Raw genomic sequence first — 27212 nt, 5'->3', positions numbered from 1 at the left:
TTTTTTTTTTTTTTAATAAAAGAACCATAATTGTTACGTCAAACTTAAGTTACGAGAAAGCGTTCAGCGGGAAGGTCTTACATCGCGGCGATATCTCACACCGATTATAATTCCTGGTAATGATCATTAAGTACCGCATCAATTACGACGTTTAGATCTACGACGTGTCGACTAAACGTCATTACGCCCGCCGCCCGCCCGCCTCTCTCACACACACACACACACACACACTCTCTCTCTCTCTCTATCTCTCTATCTCTTTCTCGCCAAAGTATATAATTACGCTTTAATTATCCTCCTCGGTCGAGGTGACTCCGCGGTTCCGTGTAAAGCGGACGCGGCGCGTTCGTGTGTGTATACCGAACTAAACACGGTGACTACACGAATCTTACACAGACTATATCGCACGTACACACAACGTTCGCGCGGGCGGCACTTCGATCGAGCCTCCCTAATAGAGATTCCGTGAAGCTTGTCGTTTCCCTACCGGAAGAAACTTCGATTCCGTGATAACTTACGGCATGCAATTACCATCCATCTAGAGGATGGCACGGGCAACCGGGGGTGGTCCCGAGACCTAAGGATCAGGAAAGGGGTGAAAATGTATTGGCCCCGACCGTTGGCAGACGCCTGTAAATCGACAACTGGACACGTTCGTGGAAATTCTCGCCGATCCCGATCGCGCCGATAATCGTCTACTGTTATTTAAGCTTTAATTAGCACGTGTGTATCTCGTAAATTTCTCTCTCTCTCTCTCTCTCTCTCTTTCTTTCTCTCTCTTTGTATCGAGTGACTCCTAATCGAGTCGGAGTTTTCGAAAAGTTCAAGTTTCTGACCCATTAAATTGTAAATATTTGAAAGCGCGTAAGAAAAATAAGATAAAAACCGCGGGAGAATGAAAAGAATTAAAAAAACAAACTTGAAAGAGAGAAATAAAAAGAAAACCGAATAATGTTTCGGGCACATCGATATTTTCCAAAGCAGAGTTTTCAAAGCTTTCCTTTCGATCCGACTAATATCTCGCCGCTGTATTTATTGTAGGTGTGATTTATGTTATCGATGGATGACGCGCGCGAATACGCCATCGAACAATTGTGCATTCGCGTCGCGAAAGGCAGACCGATCTGTCACGTATATTTGGGGCGCACGCAAAGGGGTAGAAAATCCATGGCCTTCGGCTGACCCGAGAGAGAGAGAGAGAGAGAGAGAGAGAGACAGAGAAAGAGAGCGGAGGAAGGGACCTCTAAGAAAGACGCTCCCTTTCCAACCGGGCGACCGAATCAACTTTCTCTCCTTCTCTCTCTCTCTTTTTTTTCTCCCGTTTTCTCTGATCTTCTCTCTTTTCTTTTATCCTCCGCCCATATTCGATGACGAATCGTTCTGCTGAAACGAGTTTTGCTGACTAACGGCTTGCTGTTTCTTTCGATCTCGTCCTCGTTCTTTCCCCCCTCTTTTTTTTCTCTTCTTCCTCTCCCCTCGACGGCTTCGATTCGCCGCAGCAGCAGCAGCATCAGCCATCACCGTCGGCGATGGAATTCCGATCGAGAGATTAGAGGAAACGATCGGCGGCAGCGGCGGTGGTATCACGGCGGTCGTCCGGAGTATCCGTGAAGAACTTACGTAGAGAGAAATCTCGCGAGAGTTACGACTCTCGCGGTCTCGAGCTATAGAGGGATCGAAGGGCATCTTTTTCCGGGCAGGCAAAAAAGAAGTCGCGCGAGTGGAAGGGAAAATAGGGGAGAAAAAAGAAGGCGCACAAGAGGAGAAAGAGGAGAGGAGGAGTTTTCCCGCACGGACCCATCTCCGTGTTGGCGAGTAAATAAATAAACTACGAAGGAGAGACTTGAAAAGTATCGAGATTTCTTCGTTGTTCGATTCGCGGTCTCACAAACTCTCTCTCCCTTCCATTCTCTCTGCCCATCTCTGTCCTCCTCTCTCGCTCCGTCCCTCCCTCTCTGTCTTCTCTCTTCTCGGTTCGCTTTTATTTGTAATTTTATTTATCGTTTTCCTTTAACGTTAACCGCAAACTCGATACGTACTTTATTGCTTCGCTTCTTACGGATGCCTTTATGAGTTCCGCTTACACGATTTACCTTTGCGAGGTAAATGCGAGAAACAGCTTCGTCTTCCGTATTGTCTCTCCCGCGGCCGCATTTCCCGTTCGGTTTTCCCCTCCCCAACGTCGGCTCCCTTTCTCTCTTTCTCTCTCTCTCCTGAGTTTCTCTTCCATTTCATTCGTTCGATCTCCGAGCGCGTATCTTCTTCCTCTCGCGGTCTTAATAATTCCGAATGGAAATGGAATTTGTACGCGGTCCGCAGCCTTCTGTTGATACAACAGAATGACGGTAGTTTTTCGCTTTCGGCGCACGTGTAAAATCTGCTTGCAAAACGATAGAGAGAGAAATTCTCTCTTCATTACAATTCCATCGCTCGTAACAAGCGGTCTCTCGCTATCGCACGTTCGCGCGCGCGCGCGTGCACGTTGCGCACACATATAGAAAATTCACGCCCGCTGACCCGGAACCGAGTTGATATACATTAGTGATTATGCCGCGATACTTCGGTTTTATTGTGCGGTTCGCACGCACACACACACACCCCGAACGCGAATTATTTAGCGAGTCCTGCGCTGGAACCGGTCATTTATCGCGGCCCATATATATCGCGCGGACGGGAACGCTATTGCGTGCGCGCGATCGCGCTACAGGCTGGTCATTCGAAAACTGATCAAATTAGCTTTGGAAGCCCTCTTTACGTAGGCATAACTCGATTAATGGGAAAACCCGATTGAATTATTGAATGCGGCGGTAACATAATCACGACCCGTTGCAAATTGCGAAGGCCGGTTATTACTCGACGTTCAAGGAGATTCTAAACCCGACTCGGCGTCGACGAACGACTCGTCACTCGTTTCTCCCTTCTCGATGTTTTGACGCTTCGAAAAAAAAAAAAAAAAAAAAAAGCGTCGCGATCCAACACCAATCTTAGGAAGAAAAATGTTTTTTGTGATTTTAGAGAGAAAAGAGGAAGGGAATATTCTTTATTCAAATTTTCTTTAAAGCTTTCTCGCTCGCGAGTTTGTTCTTTTATCACGGTCCGCGTTCGCTCTCTCAGCGGACCCCGATCGCGATGTTTGAACGAAAAAAAAAAAAAAAGGCATTAAAGATTTTTAACGAAGTTCGTCGAACTAGATCTCGCCGGATACGTCGTAAAATCGGATGTTGTAATTGGAGAGAATAATGAGAGACGATGTGCCGGTGAGCGAAAAGGAGGTAGTCCGAGAAGAAGAATGCGGAAATTATGTAATGAGGTTGAAGCACAGTGTCTTGTTTCAACGAGACGCGCATTATCTTCTTTGCGTGTAAAATAATATGTGTGTGTGTGTGTGTGCGCGTGCGTATCGATCGACAGAACGCATCTCAGCGGTGCGCGGCCTCTTTAACTGAGACGTGTTTACGTGCTTTATGAATAAAAGCAGCCGAGGAGCTTTGACCTTTCGCAGTAAAATTCCCCTGATATTTTCATAATTGAGTGCTTTATCGGGAAGAGAAATCTGAGCGCGGAAAATATATGAGAAGTAACGAATTTGAGCACAAGTCAGCTCTTTAAAAGCTCTTTTGTAAGTGCATATAAATGTTGGCGTGTTATTTTTTTTTTTTTTTTTGCGACGAGAAATATATACGCAAATTGCACGTATAAAACTTCATAACTTGAAAACGACCGTGTTTTCGTTCCGTCAAAGTGTTTGCTTGTGCATAATTTTATTTTTGCGCGAATTACTCAACTAATTAACTTATTAGAGAATCTGAGCGCGACAAAAGGAATGAAGAAGCGTAGAATAAAGTTGCATATTGTTGTTTTCAAACATGGGCGACGAAAAACGATCGAATTAAACGTGAGCGATTCGAATTGTTATTTTATGTTCGATTTGTTATTTTATGTTCTTTGAGAGTAGTATTAGTTTTACGTTGCGACGGAAGAATCTTGATGCAGCGCAGTGATAAAACTCCGCAATAATCCGACACGAAAAAAAAAAAGTACGCACGCACGAACGCCGTCGATATATCGCGAGTATTTCGCGCGCGCGCGCGGAAAGCAGTTGACGTTTGTATGGCTTATGGCGAACATTCTCACCTGCATTCCAAAGTCGCGTCTTTGCCCCTCAAGGTATAAGGCGGGACCTTTATGTGAAGTAGCTTCAGAGCAGCGACTGAAACAGAAAAAAAGAGGGAGCTCGCATGAGATCGCATAAATGTCAATTGCGAGTATATACGTTGTCGCCCGGGGGTGCTATCGATGTCGTCGGAAACTCGAGACAACGATTCCCCGAGTGTTCGATTATATTGCTGATAATAAAAGAAGGAGACACACTTGTTTTTTTTTTTTTGGCGAACCCACGTCAATAGAAATAATTCTCGGTTGTGGATATTTATACGCGAGCAATCTTCGAAGAAACACACACACACACACACAATTTTTTTTCGCAAAAAGATTTATATTTATATTTACAGAGCAAAAAGAAATATAGAGATTTATTTTGGTCTTTTGAATTAAAAAAAAAAAATATATTACAAAGTTTCAAATTTTTGCACAAAATATCACCTCCATATTGTTGTGAGAATATTTAAAATATTACTTTTATTAAAACATACTTTTGTATGACATAAATAATAAATTAAATTTATATATTTACAAATATTTAACTAAATAAATTATAAATTTATGTATACAAATTATTAATATATATTATTTATAAGTTTATGTACACAAATATTTAAAATATGTTTTATATACAAATAAATTTATATATATATTTATGTATAAATTTATATAGTATATACTTTTATCATATAAATGAATTTATGTGTATAAATATTTAACATATTTAAAGCATGTATTTAAAATTATTTTTCGACAAAAATTTATCGGAAAATTACATACACGGAGATTCATTGTGATGAAAATTAAATACCCCGAACCGCTATCTCTCGTTTATTTTCCGATTATTATTTTTTAACGCAAACTAAATTGCATAAGAGTGAAAAAAAAAAAAAAAACAATCGCGAAGTAGTCTTCCTTGGTAGGATCGAGTTAGATCACGTGAAGAACCTCGGGAACACAAGTGCTACTTGAACAAGTACTTTTTGCCTTGTCGATATGTAGACTTGAGTTCAATGGAAGAACGTTTTCGAATGAACGGCGCTTTCTTTCATGCCTAAATCGGTAAATCTCTTGACCTAGTGCCAAGCGCATAATAGAGGCATTAAAAAAAGCGGCACTTGGTGTTGTTCGATCTATCGCGAATCTTTTCGCGAAAGAAGTATCGCTCCGACTTTCAACTCGGGCTTTCAATAACGGTGACGAGGGTCTGGCAAAGCTTGGAAAATTGTGCCGCGATTGGATGAACCGGAGGATTGGGAGTGGATCGCGATAGATGCTCAAATAATGGAAGATAGACTCTATTAGGACGCCCACTTCGCTGGGGGTTTTACCGTCGCTTTTTATCTACCTTCTGTTTCTTTTATCTTGACATGTTCAACGAGCCGAGTTACGACGAAAATGATTCGAAGTGAAACACGTTACGAGACGTCAATGGGGGTTTTATGTCGTTACAAGAGGATGAGGAATTGTGTGTGTGTGTGTGTGTGTGAAATCTTATAAATACTGCATGTCCACATCAGTCTACCTTTCATTTATCTTCTCGTCTTAATAATTCACTGCTTCTAAAGCGTCTCTACTCTCATCAGATATAAGTAAAGAGAAATTGCCAGGTAACGTGAAAGATCTAAACTAGACTTTTATATTTTTTAGCATAGAGCGCGGATGTGTGTGTGTGTGTGTGTGTGTGTGTAAAGTCGTAAGTGCGCGTATGCAGCGACTAGACAGAAGTCGGTATCTACCTTTGACGTCATTGTCGTCGTCGTCGTCGTCGTCGTCGTCGGTGCCGTCAGAGAAAGACAAGGAATGGACGTGGAGAGCAAAAAGGTTTAAGAGCGAGAATTCCTAGGAGGAGAGACAGAAGAGCTGAAATTTTCAGTACCAGATTAAATGTGGAGGCTAAAACATTCCAGACGCCGGGTCTTGTGTCTGCGTTCTACGCTCGTGCACTCGTGAATGTAACCCCCGTGTATAACTGTAGACAGTTTGTAAGACGGAAGACGTTATATACATATTAATTTGCTGTAGAATAAAGCGGAGATCGTATTTACTGCGCATTTCGTGCGCAGAGACGGTGCGGAGAGAGATGAGCAAGTTTATTCGGTACGTGCACGTGCACACGTGTGTGTGTATGTGTGTGTGTGTGTGTGTGTGTGTATGTAAGTTAATGGCAAAAAGTTGACGCGCGTAAACTTCGATGTGACGCGGTTTGGTGGCAACAAACCGGCGCGCTATTTCGAGTTTCGTCCGCGTCGTTCGCCACCGCGAGAGAGTTGAGAGATCCGGAACGATGCACCCGCGAGATTAAGAGTGAAATATCCACGTTGCGAGTAACCGACTACTTTTTCTGATATTATCGACATCCATGCGACGTCATTCAGACTTTCAAAACTTCCCGACACGACGAAGTGGATTTCATCGGCGCGATGTTCACGTCCCTCCCCTTCCTCCCACCCCCCTCCCCCGTCTTTAACCGCAACCGTCTATCTTCTTTACCCTTTCGCTGACCTGTCGATCCTTCGACGCTCTTCCGATGTCTTTACCCAGAACATGGTAAGTACCAAAATTCGAACGTCACTTGGAAGTTTTCGCCCTAAGACACGTCTAAACAGTTTAGCCAGCGACGCGCGCACGAGAGACGTCAAGCAAACCGAAACTTTCTGCGGAAAGCCCCACGAGCTTTCGTAATTGGAGAAGGTGGGAATAGAACGGACTACGGAGAAGAGGTCTGCCTCTTGATTCTGCATACATATATATATATATATATACATACATATATATGTATTATATATATGTATATACACTACATATATCGCAGCAAAGGTAAACCTGGTAATGTTCATCTCGGTGGAAATTGTTATGCCTTGTCAGAGGCAAGCTGCGGGGGTTGACGTAGGTCCAAGGCGAATCCGTGAGTTTCGAGATCACTCTAAGAGGATTAGATCAGGGTGAAACTGCCCACAATACACCGGCGTAACACATTGTGTGCGGTTTTTAGAACACGAGCGGGGAGAGAAAATCGATAACAATCCTCTCTTGATTCCATCGCCGCGTATTTTCAACAAGTTCTCGTCTTTCGTAAAAAAAAAGAAAAAAAAACAGAAAACCAACTTGTTGCAAATTACTTCTCTCTCGTCGTGCGATTCCAACATTATCGTTGAGTTATTTGTAAATTTTTTGTAAATTTTTTCTCACAAAATTTGTTCCCGGTTAATCTTCCCGCACGGTGTTTCCTTTTTCTCCGTTTTTCGCTAAATACATTTTTTTTTTTTTTCACGTGCCACTTTGTGAGAGATGGAGACCGGCTCAATGGAGACACAGCGCGATAGCGAGTTTTTACAAAGCAAAACGCGCACGCGGGTTTAGGGGAGGGAAGTTGCCCGCTCGCGTTTTCGTTGTTGCGGATAAAAACTCGGACGGATCGGACGACACACAGTTGGAAGCTGGACAAACGGGGGATAACGAACGCGTTTTGCGTTAACGATGCGGCGCTACGGCTATTATCGTCGGATCGGAAGGAAAAGTGTCGGTGCGTATCTCGCGTAAAAACTTGTTCGCAAAACGTTCAATTAATTTGCAATTTAATCGCCGCTGAAGCGCGACGACAGCGATATATTGCGTCGTCGCAGATTAGTCAGCTCTCATTTCGCGCAGCATCCGTCGTCTCTCTAACTACTACAATAACGTCCTCGTTTCCGGTGTGTTCCGGCGGCATCACCGATCGTTGAATTACACCGATCGCGGCACCGAGGGAGATAAGCGACCTCGGGTTGTTCTCGACGAGTCACCTTTGGTCTTGACGTGGGCCTTGAGAGAGCGCGATTATATTTCATCGAGAGGATCCGTGCTTCGATTTGGCCCGAGAATTAATTGCGTTGGGATTCGGCTTTGCATAGTCACCTTTGCATAGCTAGGATCTCCCTCTCGACGAAACTCGCTAAGTTGGAAACTATACGACTATCGCGAGTATCATAGGCTCTGCGTTTCTATGGCGACTTGACTCTTATACGTGCGCCATAATCGCGGTCGGAATTAATGCGCTTTCTGGCTACAAAATATTTTTATTATACATCAATTAATAAAAATAACAGTGAGATAATAATTTAAATAATAATATAATAATAAAAACCATGTTTCAATTATCGAAAAAATAATCGATATATTTTATTTAATGAAATTTACATATTTTATAATTTTATTTAATACAATTTAATAGTGTTGAAATTAAAACTACGCGCGCGGAACAACAATAGAAATATATTGTTACAACAATTGTTGAGGAAAAATAATTTGTTTTATCTCCTCGAGTCTTTGATATTTTCGTTAAGGGGGGGAGGGGGCAAATAACATCACTTCCCGCGACACGCATAATCTCGCGTGGATTAGAGACTTACGGGAACAATGCCACTTTATCAGTCCCGCGGTGTAACCCCGTCCCGGAACACTATCTAGTTCTTGCTCTAAACGACATTAAGAGACACGCTTTTCACGCGAACTACGTATTACTGTGTTAGCGCGCGGGGTTATGTTGTTCTTGCACAATGCGGGGGAATCCTATTTCTCAGAATATGACAGACTAATTTTGCTGTAACTTCAACTGATATCCTTTCCCGCTTTCGAAGTTAATAAGAAGAACGAGAACGGCGGCGCCGCGAATTCGCGAGAAAAGTATAAAAGTTCACGCGCGCTCGTTTCCTGCTCCAACGTCATTGACGTTCTAGAAAAAAAAAAAAAAACTAATAAAGAATTACAATAAATTGTAACGATCATCTCTACGAGACGTGGAACGAGACGTGGAGCGTGAGAGAGACGTGAAAATGTCTCGTAAAACTTGAAATTTTCAGTCACTTTATTCGCGGGGTGTCTAATAATATTACCCCCGACGAGATGGGGCGCGCGATCCGGCAAATACACACGCGTCGATCCATCGATCAGGATCCGTTATTAAATTGTACGCGATCTGACAAGCAATCACGAAGACTCGAAATCATCTCTCCTGTCCTATAATTTTTTTTTCTTATCATATTTCACGTCGAAGGGCGGAACTGTTAGAATTTTTAACAAGGTTTCGCGCGCGATGAATATGCGTGTTATAACATACTAAAACGGAGGAATGGGAGCACATCGTAAAGTGCGATAGCTGCGCATAAAGGACATGCGCGCGGAGAAGAAAGTGCACGGAGAGAGAGACGGGAGAAAAGAGAGACAGAGAGAAGAGAGAGAGAGAGAGAGAGACAAGAGAGAGAGAGAGGGCGTAGATACGCCTCGTGCACCGGGACTCTATTTTAATACTGACTTATCTAAGGGTGGTGTAATAACGCACCTAAAAAAAGCGCTATCGTGAAAACTTCTTGCGCGGCGCACGTTGAGGGTATCTTTAATTTATGCAATGTCCGCGTTTCGGCCGTTGCACCGGGAACAGAAGAGCGAGAGAGTGAGAGAGAGAGAGAGAGAGAGAGAGACCCAGATTGGCTCTCCGCGTTACGGTGGCTTTCCCGGAACGAAGTTGAAATTCATTATAAGCAGACATTAATTTTACGCGGATTAATAACGACGCTTCCCTGTCCTTTATCACGGATGGAACACCGTGAGTCGGCGCCGACGCGACGGCGACGCCGCGTCTCGCCCCGCTGTGTTTTAATTAATTCGTGCCACGCGCACGTGTTTGTGTAGCCTGTCATTTCGTCGCTGTCTTTCAATTGGCCGAACGAGACCCGGCGACGGCGTTGGCGTGAGGGGCAAAAGCGCAAAACTGCGGGAGGCGGAGAGATCAAACATCTCTCCGGCTTAAATGTCGCAAATTGTAGCTCAACTTGCGATAAAAAAAAAAAAAAAAAAAACACTCGGAAAATTTTCCCCTACTAGAGACGTGCTAATTCCCTAATCTCGTGTATCTTGGAGAGAGTAATTCAACGAACAGTAATTTTAAGAAGATAAGAACGGGACGCAATTAAACGGGGCACAATTTGCTCGTCTCGCGCTATTTCTTCCTCCTTTCCTTTCTCAAGACAAATGTAATATTTTCTTATTGTAGAAATATTTATTTCTCAAAGAAGAAACAAGAGAGAAAGAGAGAGAGAGGAATCGTTTAATTTAGATCAACTGTGACTTTTATTCGTTTCTCGGTGATACTCGCGTACAGCTCGTAAATATTCGTTTGACGGAGCCGAAGTTGTCTCGGTAAATCATTTAAATGTAATCCAATGACTCTCTCACTTCTGGCGTCGCCTAAACGTCAGAATCACCTCCGGTGATTCGCTGCCAAAAATCGCCTTGTTGTTTCCTGATTGACGAATTTACCGCACTGCGCCGTTTTCCTTCGGCGGCCGAACGAGTTCGCGAATGTCGAATCGATGATACTCGCCTGCGCGCGTCATCGTTTTCGTGCGAACTTCCCCTTTTAAGCTCCGGCTCTTCGGAGCTATCGGCTGCTCGTCGTCGTCATGCAGGGCTCATCGCGTGCGCGCGCGCCCCCTTTTTCCTTTCGTGCCATTTTTGCGCCCGGGAGTCATTACCGCGGGGTCGGGAAACTGTGTTTCGTTTCCGAAAATCCCAGCGAAAACTCGCTATTGGCCCGCTCTTTCTCGCTCCGGCTGGCTTTCTCTTCGTTATATCACCGTTCTCGCGTAATTAGAGCAAATGTTATTTTTCGCACGGGTCGACGCGACACTGCCCTATATTTCTTTCACACAGCTTCGGTCTTAACAATCGCTCTGTTTATATGTGTAGGTCGCGCGATGTGGAACGCGTATTAGTTATTCCACTTCCGGAGATATTGATGTATCGCAGTTCTTTGTTCCACCTTCTCGTGCATGAACAGAAGAACGTTCTGAATAATTCAGCGGCACTTTCCGCGCGCGTAATAGTCTCTTTGTCTCCGGCTGCCGGCATTCACAAGCGCTTCGTCTTCGCTCGCGCGCGCAAGATCATTGTCATCCGGAGAAGAGAACAGACTTCCACTCTCCCGATTTCTGAGATGGTGGCAACTAATTGACGAAACACATAGAAACGAGAGCCGCGTGTTTCGTCAGAGTCGCTCGTACGTACGTGTTAAATTTACCACGTCAGCTGAAACACAATGGCGTTAATTTTCCGCGCATCATCGTCAATTTTTTTTTTCCTTTCCCCACCCGGATCCGCTCTATCTCGAATCTCGATCTTGAAATGTATGAGGTCGGAGATATGTATCTCTCCGAGAGATGTGTGTGCATATATGCATACGCACGTTTCATTATGAACCACGTATATATGCATATTAATTATATCTTACAAATATATTTATCGGACACTAAGCTATTTTGTTTCATAAAATTTTGTCTGCGTTCAAGTTTTTTTTATACTAGCGCAACACAGGCGCGCGCTACGCGCACGCTATTATTGCTTTTATTTTAACGTGTAGTGTCAGTTAACTTAACCTGTCATCGCAATGACAGGCTGGTACATACGTCTTACAAACAATATAATACACATGATGTACGTATGAGAGATGTCAGAAATAACGCATGAAAATCAAACTTGAGAAATAAAAGAAAAACAAGAGAATGGAACACCATGTGACTAAAGTCACGTGAAAGGGAAAACAATAAAAAAAAGAATATTATATATATTATATATAATATTCTATAACTCTTTGTAATACACACACACACATATATATATGTATATATATATATACCGTAATCACGTGCCCAAAATCAGTGACCCCCTCGCGGTCGCGCGACCGAGGTCAGTGACCCCTCCCCACCGCGGCCGCGCGGCCGAGGTCAGTGACTCCCCCAAGGCCGCGCGGCTGAGGTCAGTGACCCTGCCGCGGTCGCGCGACCGAGGTCAGTGACCCCGCCGCGGTCGCGCGACCGAGGTCAGTGATCTTACTGTAGTATATATATATATAATACATATAATACAATATAAAGTATAATATTATAAATATATAATAAACTATATGTATAATATATATTATTTAATGTTCTATATAATATAAATGTTATATATACTTATACTAATATACTTTTACTCTGCGTTATTACATTATTAAAACAACAATATAGAATAGATAGAAAAACAATAATATATACTTGCGTCAATAATAAGACTACGCATTAACATTTTTCCGTGATTATTTACTAATCCTAAGTACATAACTATGTACTTTGGTAAGTTTATAATAATTATTAGAACACATAGGGAAGTAACAAAAAAAAGATTTTCAAAATATAAAAACTATTTATTGCAAAAAATCTTGGCGCGTTTTTAAAGACACGTGACGTAAGTAAAGGCAACGACTTTTCTCTTCAGATATCGGTCAAATTTGTTCTCCATACTTCGACTCCGTTGGGATTATTTTTCAGACACTTAAGTGACACTTGTCTAAGAGATGTGAATCTTTTATAAAATGATTAAGGATATATTTTCAGTTCTAACTTATTTGAAAAAATTTCTACGAACGATACACTGTTCAGAGACAATATTTTACGAAAAGAACTTAAAGTGTGCTGCATTTTTGTGCAAACGAAGATATTTGGTTATAATTCGGATTACGTTCGCGATATCGCCTCGACGTGTAACGCAGATTTAATTTTGAAGAAATTGCTTCAGACGCGAATCTCTTAACGAATCGTCGGTGCAAAAAAAAAAAAGAAAAAAAAACAGAAAACGGAGATGGGAAAAAACCGGTCTAAAGTAGTTCTGTCTGAAATGAGAGATTAACGTAAGAGGAAAAGGGAGTGGGAGATGGAGAGAAAGAGAGAGAGAGAGAGAGAGAGAGGAGAGGTACGACCAAGAACGTAAATGTAAAAATACACAAGAAGGGAGGAGGAGGGCGAAAGCTCGAGAAATCGAGTATATAAAATCGTCTGCGGTCGCGACGAGCAATGGGACTTTTGTCTGGCGCGACCGCGTCGCGGCGACGGCGGCAGAAATAAAAAATAATTAGTCGCTTTCAACGTCTGGGCGATATAGTGCCGCAAATTCCAGAACAAACGGTTAAGCTTTCCAGCTTGGATAAAGGAGGAATTAACCGTGGAAGAGTCCTTTATATTCGTTCGCGACGACCAAACGAACGCGATGACTTCTCTTTTATTGACCCGCCGCCGCAGCGCGGGAAGATGTTTACGTTGTTTGCATCGTTCCACATTAGATTTCGACAAATGTTTGCTAATTTCGAGAAAGACGGAGGGTTTACGATCCCTCGCGACAACGTAATAAATTCGCGCGGCTCATTGATTTCTTTTTTTTTCGGCCGTTGAACGCGGACAACATTTGTTCGGTGACCGAATTACATACAGTGGAAAAACGGTGGGGTTCTAACCAGAAAACAAGTAAATTAACACCGAATATGAGAAACGACAAACTATCGGGGAATTAACAACCGTCGTGAAAGATTCAAAATCGGATACCGCGCGGAATGGAAGACGGTTGATAAATTAATCACGATACAAATACACCCGACGGTTTCAAGAGAGAGAGTTGCATCTCACATTGCGATATTTAACTTCGGTCGAATAATTTGATTGTCTAAACGCTTATCATTCTGTCACAATAATTCGCCCGGGAGAACGCGCGCCAGTAAAAGTTATAAGTGCTTCAACGTGCGCGCGCACGTAGTTGTTTTAAACAATTCTACTTATCGCGCGAGAAACACGCTAACTCTTTCCGGACGTGCACATCGAGTATAAACTTTATACGCGTATATTCCCGCGTCGTTCCCGTCGTTCGCAAATAAACGTGGTTATATTCTCGAGCGGCAATCGTTCCAGCTAGCAGAACTCTAGTCTGTCTTCAACGTGCGCTCGCTCGCTCGCGCGCGCGCGCGCGCGCGGTTGGTCACGGGCTAACAAAATATGACACCGCCGCGCTCGAAGCGGAAGATAAGCCGCCGCTGACCAAAAGTTCTACCAAGCGTTAACGCCCGGGAGTAGTCGAGAGGACTATTAAATAGCAATTCTCACCGGTAACGTAAATTACATTACGTTAAACGTTAACGTACGGTTTCTATAGAGCGTGTTTTATCGCGCGCGTAATCTCCTTGCGTTATCGCGCGCGCGCGCGATGTTTACACACGGGAGACCCTCACGGGTGTGAGTTATCGAGAAAAACATTAGCGCGTCCCCTTTCGCGTATTATGATTAATGCGTTTTCGTCGGTGACCGAGTGACGCGCATCGACAGGTGCGTCGCGCGGATCGTTTGGCCGACGCTCACGCGTTCGATAATCGCGCTCAGTGACAAGTCCATTTCTTTCTTGCGGGAATTAAGGTTTTTGATTAACCGAACTAGATTGTATGTCCCAATAAAGAGAAGAACCTGACAAGGGTTACCCCCTTTCTTATCTTATCCCGCGCCGGCTGTCCAAAGGCGGCTCGAGACTCGTATCTGGTCACGCCACGCGATGTAACCACACGGTTGTGTGTGTGTGTGTGTGTGTGTGAGTGCAATGCGCAACCTCCTTATATGCATCGCGCGCTCAGCCTTCGGAATTAAAGGCAACGGAAAAGCCGGAGACAAGCCGGTAAGAGGCAATGGCCGGCTGCGCGCGCGCGCGGTCGAGTATTATCGCATTCGAGAACGAGCTTTTCACGTGGACTGAAAGAACGACGCTCGACATTAACGTTTCCATTATAACGATACGCGCGACGTACCTGGATGCGGACTCTCTCTCTCTCTCTCTCTCTCTCTCTCTCTCTCTCTCTCTCTCTCTGTCCGCAAGTATAATCCCCCGAGTTTAATTGTCGCGCCGGGGACAACGGTGACGCGCGCGCGCGGAGATACGTTTCGCCATTCCGCGTTTTGGTATTCCGAAAATTTTCGTCTCTATCTCCCGGACGCGATCCGAAACGTGTTCCCACGATTTCCGCGGCGCGCTTTTCACGTTTCGCGCGTCGTTATTTCGAAGGTGATGCGGATTTACGCGGCGAGCGAGCGAGCGAGCGAGCGTTTTTCGAAGAGAAAGAAACAGAGAGAGAGAGAGTTTCCTCTCTAAGCAGCTTTACATAATTGTTTGCTATAATTGTCTAATTAACAGCCGGGGGTCGATATAATTCGCGAGTTAGAGAAACAAACCCTAAACTTTTCTCTCGCTCGCGAGAGAAATAACGTAATATTGTATATTAGTTTATTAGTTTTGCGGCTCTCTCTCGTGTTGTTCCGTCCGAGTCCCAGGAGTTTTAAACCCGGTCCGGTAATCACAGTAATATCGCGGAAACGAGAATAGAAACAAATGCCGATAGTTCGCGTTATTACGGGGGGTAACGCAGATATTAACCACAGCGCCGCTCTCTCGCGCGTTTCCTTTCGACGTGGATGTAAACCCGCGCGCGCGGATATATATACATTTCCATCTGGTGTACGGATCCCGCTTCTCTCTCTCTCTCTCTCTCTCTCTCTCTCTCTCTCTCTAATTACAGACGTTCGCGAGAAGAGGAATACGATATCCACCGAATTATTTCTCCTTTATTCGTCGCGGAAACGAGCGCGTAATTAGACATCCGGCTGCGGGAAGTTCGAGCTGATGTGACTTTAAACTGACGTCTGGACTCGCGCGCGTTCACGCGCGCGGAGGCGGCGGACGCGGCGGAACAAACGACGCTTAACAACCTGCTCCCCCGCGCGCGCGTTGCGACGAACCGACGAAATAATCGTACGCGAGAATAAGTTTCCAAAGCCCTTCTCTCGAACGTGAATTCCATGCCGAAGCTCGGAGATATAGCTCTTCCGCCGCCGTCTGTTCGAAATAACGGAAAAGTTTCTTGCTCTCTGAAAGCTCTCGTCGTAAAGATATGGAAAATCTAGCAAATGAGATCCAAACTCGTCGCAAAAGGAAAATTAATAGCCTCGATAGGAAGAGATACTTTGAGCCCTGTGGAAAGAGGGCGGCTCTCATTTTTTTCATTACTCTTGCGTGTCGGAATGCCTTAATCTCTCTCTCTCTCTCTCTCTTTCTCTCCTCGAAGCAGAGACGTCGACAGGGAAATTTTAATTTCAGATATTCGAGATGAACACCATTTTATTGTATTTTTTTTTTATCGCGCTGGTGTTTTGTTGCATGTTTTCTCGACACGCAACATGTGCGCGATGTACGCAATATTCTTTTTTTTTTTTTTTTTGTCCCCGAGAGCAAGCAACACTTTTACGATATTGTTGCGATATATCACTCATCGATGGTATGTACAACGGCGCATCGCTATCCGAGAGAGGAAACTTTCTGTTGTGCGGTTAAACCACTTCGAAACTCAATATCGCCCCCGTTTCGTTGTTACACGCGCCGCTAAGACACACACGTACGCGCGCGACTGCATAACCGGCAGCCGCATTGCCTTGACATTGACGAATTGCCGCGCGCTTTGCTGTCTTCTTGGAATTTAAATGCATCTGCATATGCGAAAACGAAAGCGTCTCAGCTGGAGAAGAAGACGGGCAAATTTTTCTTTTAATAAAATTGCTTCCGAACGTACCTCAGTGCGAAAGACATTTATTGATCTCGATCTTTATCATTCGCTGTCTTAATCGTCAATTTTCTTGGTGCTCATCGTTTTTTTTCATTGACCTCGTTTATGATTATTAATTATCAAACACTTCGCGCGTTTAATTGCCACAACTTACTATTGAGTCATAAATGTATGAAAATTGACAAATATATATGTATTTGTTCAAAACTTTAACTTTTACATGTAAATAAAATTATTTAATAAATATATATATATTAAATATGTCAATATATGTTAAATCAATATATATTAAATAAATAAATACACACTTATATTATATATTCTTCTTCGGAAGCAGAAAACTTTTTATTTTGTTCTTTCAAGTGTGTATCGATTAACATGAATAATTTATGAGATAAATTAAGGAAAGAAACATTAACGAGTGGAAGGGTTGAAAGAAAACGGTGGACATTTATCGCGTCGTCAGCGAAAGTTGTGCGCGGATACGCGCGAGAGCGCGGAAAAAAAATTCCCATCTACAAGAAATCTGTTAACAATCCCGGGATCTGAGGAAACTTTTCTAATCAAATCGGTTCGCATAATCTGCGCTCGCCCCTCGCCGATCACGTCACTTTGGGGGGGGGGGACGATTGTGGAGGGTTTCACGGGAAAGATAATTGTTGCCCGCGGCTTTGGACAATCGTCGGATAAAGTCACCTCCTTCGTCCCGTTCGTTCATGTTGCGCCTCGTACGTGTTCACACGCACGCGCACACGGTCTCCCCGCGGTAGTTACGGTGATAAATTTGTCCGGTGATAAGAGTCCCGATTTTTGTCTTTACGATCCCTGCCGGGTGCAGGCTATAGGGCGAAAGGGTCACTTCCGGCTCATGGCGTGACTGCTTCGCGCCCCCGGTGCACGATGGTAACTATGTGGACGTGGAAATACAAGGAGGGAGGAAAGTTCTAGGAGGGATATGAGCTGACAGCTTTCTCTCTCCCTCTCTTGAATAAACTGTGCGCCAGTTAACAACCTTACATATAATACTATCGAGAGGCGCATTTCATTCTCGAGCGCGCAAGGCGCATATTCCAACCCCTTTTCTCTCTTCGTTATCTTTTCTACTTGGAAAGACTGGAATATCGGTTCGTGGAGATGCGTGGAGAACGAAATGGAGATGGGAGTAGAAGAAGGTACGTTTCAACACGACAACGAAACCGGAGACGGAGGGATATTCCATCTCACACCGTTGTGTGCAAGCAGGTAGGTTTTTTTCGCGTGCTTTATGACTATCGATTCTTTTCTGGTTTCCCCATCCTTCTCCCTCCTCCCTTCCGAGTGGAGGCGCGAGACAGGCTCGGGACGCTGTCACGTGGTGAGCTCGTGGTGCGTCGTGTCGCTGACTCAGCCGAAAACGCACAAAACGGCATTAATATTAATTAACGCGGGAGTGCGCTCGTTGTCGCGCGAGTTGGCAGTTTTTTTTTTTTTTTTTTTTTTTTTTTTTTTTTTTTTTTCCCCGAAAACGAACGATCTCGCTGAATGTTCGTGTAAATCTCGCGAGGAGAGCGCGGCGCAAAAAATCGCCGGTCGATTGACGATAACAATAACACGACGAAGAAAATTGCGCGGGGGGGTTATAAAAATTCCGCGCTCGCGCAAATAAATTTCTGCAATTTTTACACACGGGAACCGCGTTATTAATTTCTCAAACTTACGGAGTTGTAACGGAGAAAAGGATAAGGTACATTGCCAAGTTAAGCTCCATTGATAAAACATTTACGTCCCGCTCCTATGCACTCACAAAAATATCACGGATATTTCTCACGTACAAAGTAACACCGCGGAGTTGGTTACGCCGGGCACGTCTCACGTGTCATTCTTTCAGCCAAGGATAACGCAGCACCTACTCGTTGCGAGAGAAACATTTATGAGAAAGGTAACTGATGAGGAGAGGTTCGTGTATATATATATATATATATATATTTCCAACCGGGTAATGCCGGGTCTGGTCGATCAATCAGTTGTTAACGGCTATAAGCGCAATTCGCTTGTTTTTTTATCATCATACCACACTGACGCGATTCGAGAGAATCGCAAATCCGACAGCTCGGTTTCAACGGGGAAAAGAAAAACAAGCCGGAAAATAATCACACGATTGCAAAAGAAACAAAAAATTTCCAGAGAGTACAAAACCCCGCGTGACGTAACCGCGTGTGATAAGAATCTAAAATTTATTTTAACCGCGAGAGAAAAAAATTGCATGTTTTGTGTGTGTGTGTGTGTGTGTGTGTGTGTGTGTGACGAAAAAGAGATGTGTCGCGCGCGAAATACAATTTCAAATTTAGAGAGTTAGTTAAGGTAGGTCATGCGAGAATGCAAATTTTGCAAACGAAACGCGCGCATTTTCTCGCGCGTTTTGGAAGAGAACAGCCGACGTGCGGCCGCCCGGCGATGCGATGTTGTAATTAATTTATTCACACCGACAACGTGCCGCTCAATTTTGGGGAGGAAGAGCGGATCAACTCGAGAGTTGCGTGTATAAAAATGATGTTTCCTGTTAATTCGCGTTTCAAAACCAATCGCGCCCCGGTCTCGTTTCGCAAAGAGACCGGGGCTCGCGTTTGTCCGCCCGCTTCAGACGACGAGAAAGAACGAGGCCGAGGGTACGTACAACCTCTTTCCGTTTACCGTCGTATAATGGCGGGTATCGGGAAAGAAGAAGGGGATTCCGCGGGGGAAAACGGGCAGAACTAGGAGAACGAACAGCGACTGCAAACAATGACCGACCGTTTTCAACAGTGTAAACGGACTTAAACGCGATTCAACGAGGAGCAATAACAAAAATGAAATCCGCAGTGGTAATGAGAAAAGAAAGTTTATTCGCGAACGGGAAATTGATGTTTATGAAAGAAGCGCGTGGCGGCTGGTTTTTTTTTTTTTTTTTTTTTCTTCCGTCGCGACGGCATTGAAAATGTATTATCTGCACCTCTTTGACGAGGCGGGCGGAATAAATTTGTAATCGCCATGTGGAAAAAAAAAACAACGTCGCGCGGCAGCGAATCTGATAAACTTTGGAAAAACACGAGAAGGGACAATTTTCAAAGACACGCGCCCCCCCGCGTGCGCATTTCACACACACAAAGGGGGGAAGAGAGAACTGCAAACTGTAATTCTCACGGTGTTTGTTAAATAATAACACGTGTATCTCGCTCGCGTATCTCCGGTTGGAGAAAACCGAGTTAACCGTGTTCGAACTGACTTGCGATCGATGCGAGGGAGACACTCTCGTAATGAACACAAATGAGATGGCAAACATAAGCAAACGAGTTATTAAGCAAAATTTGTTTTGCAGCCGATTCGGGTCAAACTTGAGTTTCAGAAGATACCGGTATAGTTCCTTTATCGCGGAACGATATCTCTCGCCGTTTTCATTTATACGAAGAGAGTTTTTTCGAGAGAATGACCTCTCCGAGCGCAAGCTTTTTATCGCTCGCGTGTTTTTTAATATTTCTAAAAGTCGGCGGACGCGGAAGCAACGCGTTAGCGCGCGGCGGTCGCAAAGCAACCATTACACGGACGGAGAAGAGCGATCTAAAAGTCCCCGAAAAATCTACGAGCCACTTTCTCTGTGAGAATTCGCATTCGCCAGATTACATTCCTCCGTACGTGCAGCTGAAAAGATTCGAATTCTCTCGCTGCTGTTTCGCGTCGCTTCCTTAAATTGCCGATTCCGGGTGATTTGTGGAGAATGTCGCGTCGCACACACACACAACAAGAGAGAAGGGAAAAGAGAGAGAGAGGCAAAGGCGCGTCTTGTAAAATCCGAGAAACCACGGTCCACCGATCACCATGGTTCTTTGTGGGGTCGACCACCGCCCCTCCGGCGGCGTAACGTAACAACGTTATTGCGGTACGGCGCTTCGCGTGTCGAAAATGGTCGGAGAGAGAAAAAAAAAACGTAATGAAAAAAGGAATAAAACAAAAAAAAAGAAAAGGAGAAAACATCGTCGGTCGCGTGATTAAGTTTCGCCTTTGTCAAGGAGGGCCGATATCACATTGTCGTGTGATTTTCACGTGCCCTTCATTCCTCCCTCCCACCCTCATCCTTCCTCCCGGCAAAGTCGTGCGAATTTTCGAGTGCTTTCATCCAACAGAGACGACAACTTTTCGAGTGCTTTTGTGCGACGTTCTCTACGCGACACCGATCGCTCTCGCTCGTCGGATAGAGAGAGAGAGTATCGCCCAGCCCCAGCCCAGTCCCTCCCTCCCACCCCCGACGTCGCTTGGCTGCATTTGAATATTTAATGAGGGATCACAGTAAACAACCGCATATTGCTCGTTGCGCGCTTGCTCGCCTAGCGAGCGAGCGTATATATAACCATATGTTAATACCGCGTTTATTATTGGTAATTCAGCGGGGGCATTGTGCGTTCGCGATAATCCTTATTTCGGCCACCGATAAACGAGCCCTTCCGTCAATTTCGAAGGCGAATTCTCGTGAAAGCGCTGCTAATGCTTAAATCAACCAAGTTGGGAATTAATATAATACAAAGATTTAGAGTTTTTAAATATTACAAAAAAAAAAAGAAGAGACAAAACTATATTCTCAGCGCATACACGCGCCTTTCAAATTATATCAAATATCGGATAATAATTTGTTATTCGAAAATATTGTATCATTACACACATTGCAGCCATGGCAACCGCGTACCTATACATTCAGCTTTTGACAATAATTGCGGAACAATAATTACGGAATATACGTATACGTCGGGAATTTTATTGACGTCTGTTCTCGACGCAAAATTCAATTTTTTGTCCACTTAATACTTTCGCGTGTGATTTCACATCGCAGACGGGATTCGCGCACGCGCGTCCCGCGTATTATACGAATGTAATACGATTTATATAAAGTGAAAAAAAAAAATATATATATTATTCGCGTGTGTAACGAAATCGTGTACAAATTAAAATGACCCGGGCTTCCGGCGTAACGCGAATACATGTTTTATATGTTTCGCGGCCACATTTTTTATTCACAGAGTGTGTTTTTACGCTCCGACATTATTGATAATGGCGAGATTCTTATCAATATTTCAGCTTACGCGCGCGCAAAACGCGTCGCCGGAGTTTGTCGGGGACGGGGGTTATCTTCGGTGTTATTAAAATTAACAGCGCGCGAAGCGTAATAATAATAAAAAGAGCCGCGCGCGTTGTAATTCTAACAAAATTACGGGTGTATGTTTTTCAATTAAGAGAATGGATATGCAAATCAAGCTATAAGCCATAAATATTATCGCGCCCGTCCGATCGACGAATCGTTTGTATTCACAGCGCCAAACAAGTACACTTTAACGGCTTATTGTAATCGTCTGTTATAACAGTCTACAAATATCAATTTACGCTCCTCTCTCGCTGTTGTTGTTACAATCGGTCTCAATGTCGTTTATCATCTGTTATTATTATCAGTAACGTTACGCACGTATATTTGTCACAATTATTATCTATATTGTCACGTCGAATATACAAGCGCGTACAAGAAGACGTCGCGAAACGTCTTTATTTAGTACACGATGGGATTTTGTTTTGTTTGTTTTTTTTTCTTTTCTTTTCGAATTTGTTTCCAAGTTTTTACGAGAGATATTGTTTGAGACAAACGCGAAGAGAAAACTCTCGGTGTGAGAAAATCTTTCTTCCTCTTCCGGCGACCTCCCTTTCGTAATCATATGTTTTCTTCTCACCTTGTTGAATGGCCGACTTACGGAAGGAAGATTTTCAAACGTATGGCTCCGGCTTCGGCGCGCTCTGACATCGTCCGCGGAATTCGAAATCGCCCTGGACCGCGGCCAGATTTCATTTCACGGCGTCTGCTGCAACACACGGCCGTTCGAAGCCGCCTCCGGTTTGCTCGCGCGCTCGTTTCCGAGCGAGGGGACATTGCCGACCGCGCGATTTAATAAATTTTGCCGATGATGTATTCTCGCGTGTCTCTTTTTTTTTTTCTTCTCTCAGAAAATTTTCAGTCGCGGAGCGCAAACCCTTCCCGACTGAAGAGAGAGCGGAGACGTCGGGCACGCATCTTGAAGAAGTAAATTTTTACTCGGAGAAGCACGAGCGAGACGTGCGCGCCGGGGTCTCATGAAATATGAAATTTCTCGCATCCGTTGCAAATCACGGAACACACCTCTAAAAATTTAACGGAACGTTACGGAGATACCGCCAGACAAAAGTGGTTCTTTGTGAAAACGAGTCTGTCTCGTTACATGACGTGAAACTTCGCCGTGTTCACGAGAAACGGAAGAAATTACGCGCTGGTGCGAAATGCCCGTGCAAATATTGCGCGCGCAATATATATCAGTCAAACGCGCGCGAATAGAGAAAGAAATTCGGTAACGTTCAATGAAGCGTGTTATGTCATTACGTATGTGATAATATTCAGTTCGGTGAGCGACGATAGTCATGTTGTTACGTGCTCGCTCTTGCCGCCGCGTCATTAATATTTAACGGTTTGAAAATTTGCGGAAATTTAACCGGGACGTGAGTCGAGTGTGCGAGCGAGTCTCTCTCTTCGTATATTCACACAAGTGCGCGCGCGCAAATGGAGTTTTGCGACAAACGCTTTTTGTCATTCGGCCCCGGTAATTAGACGCGAATATGTAACAATTTTCGCAGAAAATTAAATACACAGGCTCTCTCTTTCTCTCTCTCTCTCTCTCTCTCTCTCTCTCTCTCTCTCTCTCTCTCTTTACGCGACGAGAGACACGCCAAAGTCGGTTTCCGAGTACAAATAACTATAGGGCCAACTCTGAAAGTCTCCCGTTTATATCCCGTTATGAGTAATTACGCGAAGGGTTTAAAGTACACTCGCGCGTGTTCTGTTCGGTCGTAGATTCAAATTTGCCCGGTGCATTGTACAGCCTCGCAAAAAGTGTTATACGCCCGCCGCCGCCGCCGCCGCGACGGGGAAAAATAAGAACGCGTGAAATTTACATTTTATCATGCTTTTGCACTCTCGGTCTCCTCTTTCTCTCTCTCTTTCTCCCGCCGGCGCGCTCCCGACATTACACTCTCCTCTCTCGTCGTTGCGGTCCGCGCTCTGGAAGTATTATTCCTAATTACACCGGAATGCGAATATAGCGGCGGCGATGCCGCTTTGCACGGCAGCTTAGCTCCCGGCGAATCGTTGCTTACGCAGAAGAAAAAGAGAAGAAAAAAGAATAAAACACATCTCTCGAGAATTATGCCGGCTACGGGAGTAACTGTAATTGATTCTAATTAACCGCATATGCAATTAAGAAGATGTGTGTAGGTTAATTTTTTTACATGTAAACCGAGATGAAAAAAGAAAAAAAAGAGATGTAGCGCGTGACATTCAGAAATACTCAAGTCGAGTGACAAACATTTGGTTGTTTCTAAAAACTGTTTCTCTGAAAATTTCATCCTTGTGTTGTGTCATCGTGCGTGGTTTTTCAATTTGTTATTGCTTATTGGCTAATATTTACTTAGAAAAAAAAATAGAGTTTTCCTCAAGCACCGCTTTATCGAAGTCGATGGAACTCTTGGGGTCAAATCGCGCAACGTGAAACTAACACGGGTATAAAAAAAAAAAAAAAAAGAAAAAACATAGCCGGCGGTTTTCTCGGGTTCTCTTGTTTCAAAAAGTAACAATCGTATTACGTGTCGATAGACACGATGAAATTTGCTCTGCCACGGAAAGACGGTTACGGAACACGTCTCTGTTTATTTAAAAGAAAAAAATCCACTATCGCAACGACGCTTGCAAATGAGAGAACTCGATCGACTTTGAGGCCGCGTGATTGGCAATAACTAGACAAAAAAACACATCTGAATACCGCAGACACGATCGGAAGGAAAATCTGTGGGAGATCTGGAAAAAAAAAAAAAAACGGGACGAAAGTACAATTCGCGCGGCGGTAAGTCGGTTTGAAAAAGAAAAAAACAAAAAAAAAAAAAAGAAAAAAAAACGTGGCAGTTCCGTCGAGGACGCGAGGTAAGAATTTGACGCGGAAAAGCGTAAATTATTTTCTCGGTCGAGACAAACGGTTTCGAAAATTCACGGAAAAGTCGAGAACTCTGCGCTCGTCGATTTATTTCTCTTGGCCGAATACAAATTCGCGACGTGAAGGCTATTACCGTGGAGCGGCCATATACAACCGCGGCGATAACGCTCGGAATACATTTATCGGACTAATTCAGAGCTTCTCCGCCGCTGCTCCGGTATGTACGTCGCGCTGCGCGCGCGGAGGAATGCGGTCGAAAGAAAATAGAGAAATTAATTGGAAACGACGAGAAAGAGGGAAAGAGTCGCATGCCGCATGTCGGGATACCTACAGAAAAGGGGTGGAAGAAACCGAGTTTCCGCGGATGGGGGGCGGGGGGACAAGGGAATTCAACCAGTCAGCGTTGCGTTTTAAATTCCGTAACTAGACCCGAACGCATTCCGGCGGTTCGGGTTGGAATTTTCCGCATCGCGGTGGCGACGGCGGCGGTGGCGGCGGCGGCGACGCGAACGGCCGAAGATGGATCGCGAACGGAATCGATCGCTCCACTCGTCGATAAAACGACGACGAGCCAAATTTGACACGTGTGTTTGCTAACGGGCTAACCACGTGTTGTCGCGTGTATGTGGGCGTGCGCGAGCGCGCGTCGGATTTTAAAATGAGCTTTTTCCCTCTCTCTCTCTATCTCTATATCTCTCTCTCTTTCTCTCGCGTAACAATTGCTTCCTACAGGGATTGCAAATTCCCATCAGAGGCGGATTAAATATAATTTTCCCCGTCGATGTGCGCGAGAAACGCGAATAATACGCGTGGCGCGCGAAACGGTTTACTTACTGCGCCGTGTATATATTTGACGTGTACATACCGAAGTATGTGTGACATAAAATAAAGAGGCCGCGTTCCGTCCTTCCCTCTCGCGAATTGTTCCGTCGTTAATCGGTTCCTCTTTCTTGGCGAGGCGGATTATGTATTATATGTTATATACATATATATTATATATATATATATATATATTGCGCAACATTAGTATAACTTACCTACTCGGCAAACAGCGTAATGGAAATATAATCCGGAGGACTAAAGCCCCCACAATCCCGTCGAAACGAAAATACCCTCGCGAACTCGGGCGCATCGTCGAGTTCCGCATTTTCTCTTCCCTCCCCCTCATCCGTTCTCTCGCTTGTTCTCGTTTCATTCCTCCGCTCGCTCCGTTCTTCCTGCTGTTTTTCTCTGATCCAGAACGCGGATGGGAAAATTACACGATCCGGACCGTGGCGGGAACAGCGGAACGAGCGGGGGCGAAACTCGATTTACATACCTCGGCGGACCCAGGGAAATCGCACGTGGATCAAGTTGCTCCGGGGATGGGACTCTCTCTTTCTCTATTTCTCTCTCTCTCTCTCTCTCTCTAACGGAGAGGCGAAGCGCGAGCTTAATTAAGCGCGTGCGCGAGCGACATTCGCTCGCGCGACGCGCACTTCGTTAAATTTTATATTCGCCGTAATTGTACGATTCCGCGATTCGTCCCGTCGCAGTTACTGACGCGGTGTCACCTTTAATTACATCGTTCGCTTCTGTCGAATTGCGGGAAACTCCTGTTTTCCGACAGATGGACCGCGCGCGACGAATGGACCAAGTCCAGCGAAAAATTCGCAAAGCCAGAGAGAGAGAGAAAGAGAGAGAGAGAGAGATAGAGACATGGGACGAGATAAAATAAAGATATCCGATTGTGGGAAGAAGATCGGGAATGTGTGCGAGAGCAGACGGAGCAGCCGGCGAGCTTAATACTCTTGTCGCGCGATTTCTCAGTCGCGCTCGTTAGTCACGTGTGTTAATGAGCGGAATCTTCATTAGACCGTTTTATATCGTGTGTCGCGGGCGCGGTTGGGAAACGCGCAAGAGAGTCGACACAAAGTTGCGCGCATATTATTACCGCGCGCGCGTAACACACACACCGGGGGTGTGTTTCGTTTTAGGCGGGATTAAATTCTGGCGCCCGATCTCTGTATATACATATATCCCGATCCTCGATATTGTTTTAAAGTCGCGTTATTGCGTGGGGAGAGGGAGAGAGGAGTTAAACGCCAACGCGCAATTTCAAAAGATCGTAAATCGCATCCGCAGTCATGCGAGCGATTTTAAACCGGGCGGACGACGCGGCGGTATATAACAAAATTACCCTACGTTACGCGCGCCGATCGATATTCGTTAATTCGCTTTGAACGTAGTAATAATAAAGCGCGCGCGCGCGAGAGGATGAGATGCGATTCTGCGCAATGATCTGGAAATGATGTTCGACGGCACGCCGTCGTCGTCGTCGTCGTCGTCGTCGTCGTCGTCGTTTGAACGTCGTGTTCTGTGTGAGAACGCGCTTTCTTTCCCGCACGTTTACTATTTCCGCGCTACCCGCGTTTTACGCGCTTTTGTATAATACGCTCTCGTCTTTGCTCTCGCAGCGTCAAAAGAACTGATCGCTGACGTTGAATATTGAAACGCATTGAAAAAAAGGAGATGAAAAAAAAAAAAAAAAAAAAAAAAAATTAAGCGCATATAAAACAGGCGATAAGCGAGCGCGATGTAATATATATATAGATTCGTTCGAGAGTAAT

At 44.6% G+C, this 27212-nt stretch overlaps 1 protein-coding gene across 2 annotated transcripts in view; it reads right to left on the bottom strand.

Annotated features, from left to right (window-relative positions):
- Positions 1-27212, bottom strand: part of LOC109856650 (cell adhesion molecule 2-like) — a 91562-nt gene that overhangs the window by 47731 nt on the left and 16619 nt on the right. For both annotated transcript variants that reach the window (XM_020432170.1, XM_020432171.1), the window contains exon 3: positions 4135-4210. In XM_020432170.1, the coding sequence (XP_020287759.1) occupies positions 4135-4210 (76 nt within the window). The remainder of the gene's footprint in view (positions 1-4134; positions 4211-27212) is intronic.

The sequence above is a fragment of the Pseudomyrmex gracilis genome, unplaced genomic scaffold (genome assembly GCF_002006095.1).
Source record: "Pseudomyrmex gracilis isolate BER0280 unplaced genomic scaffold, ASM200609v1 scaffold_129, whole genome shotgun sequence".
Taxonomy (NCBI): domain Eukaryota; kingdom Metazoa; phylum Arthropoda; class Insecta; order Hymenoptera; family Formicidae; genus Pseudomyrmex; species Pseudomyrmex gracilis.
The sequence above is the reverse complement of the archived record's forward strand: the minus strand, read 5'-3'. Positions and strand labels throughout refer to the sequence as shown.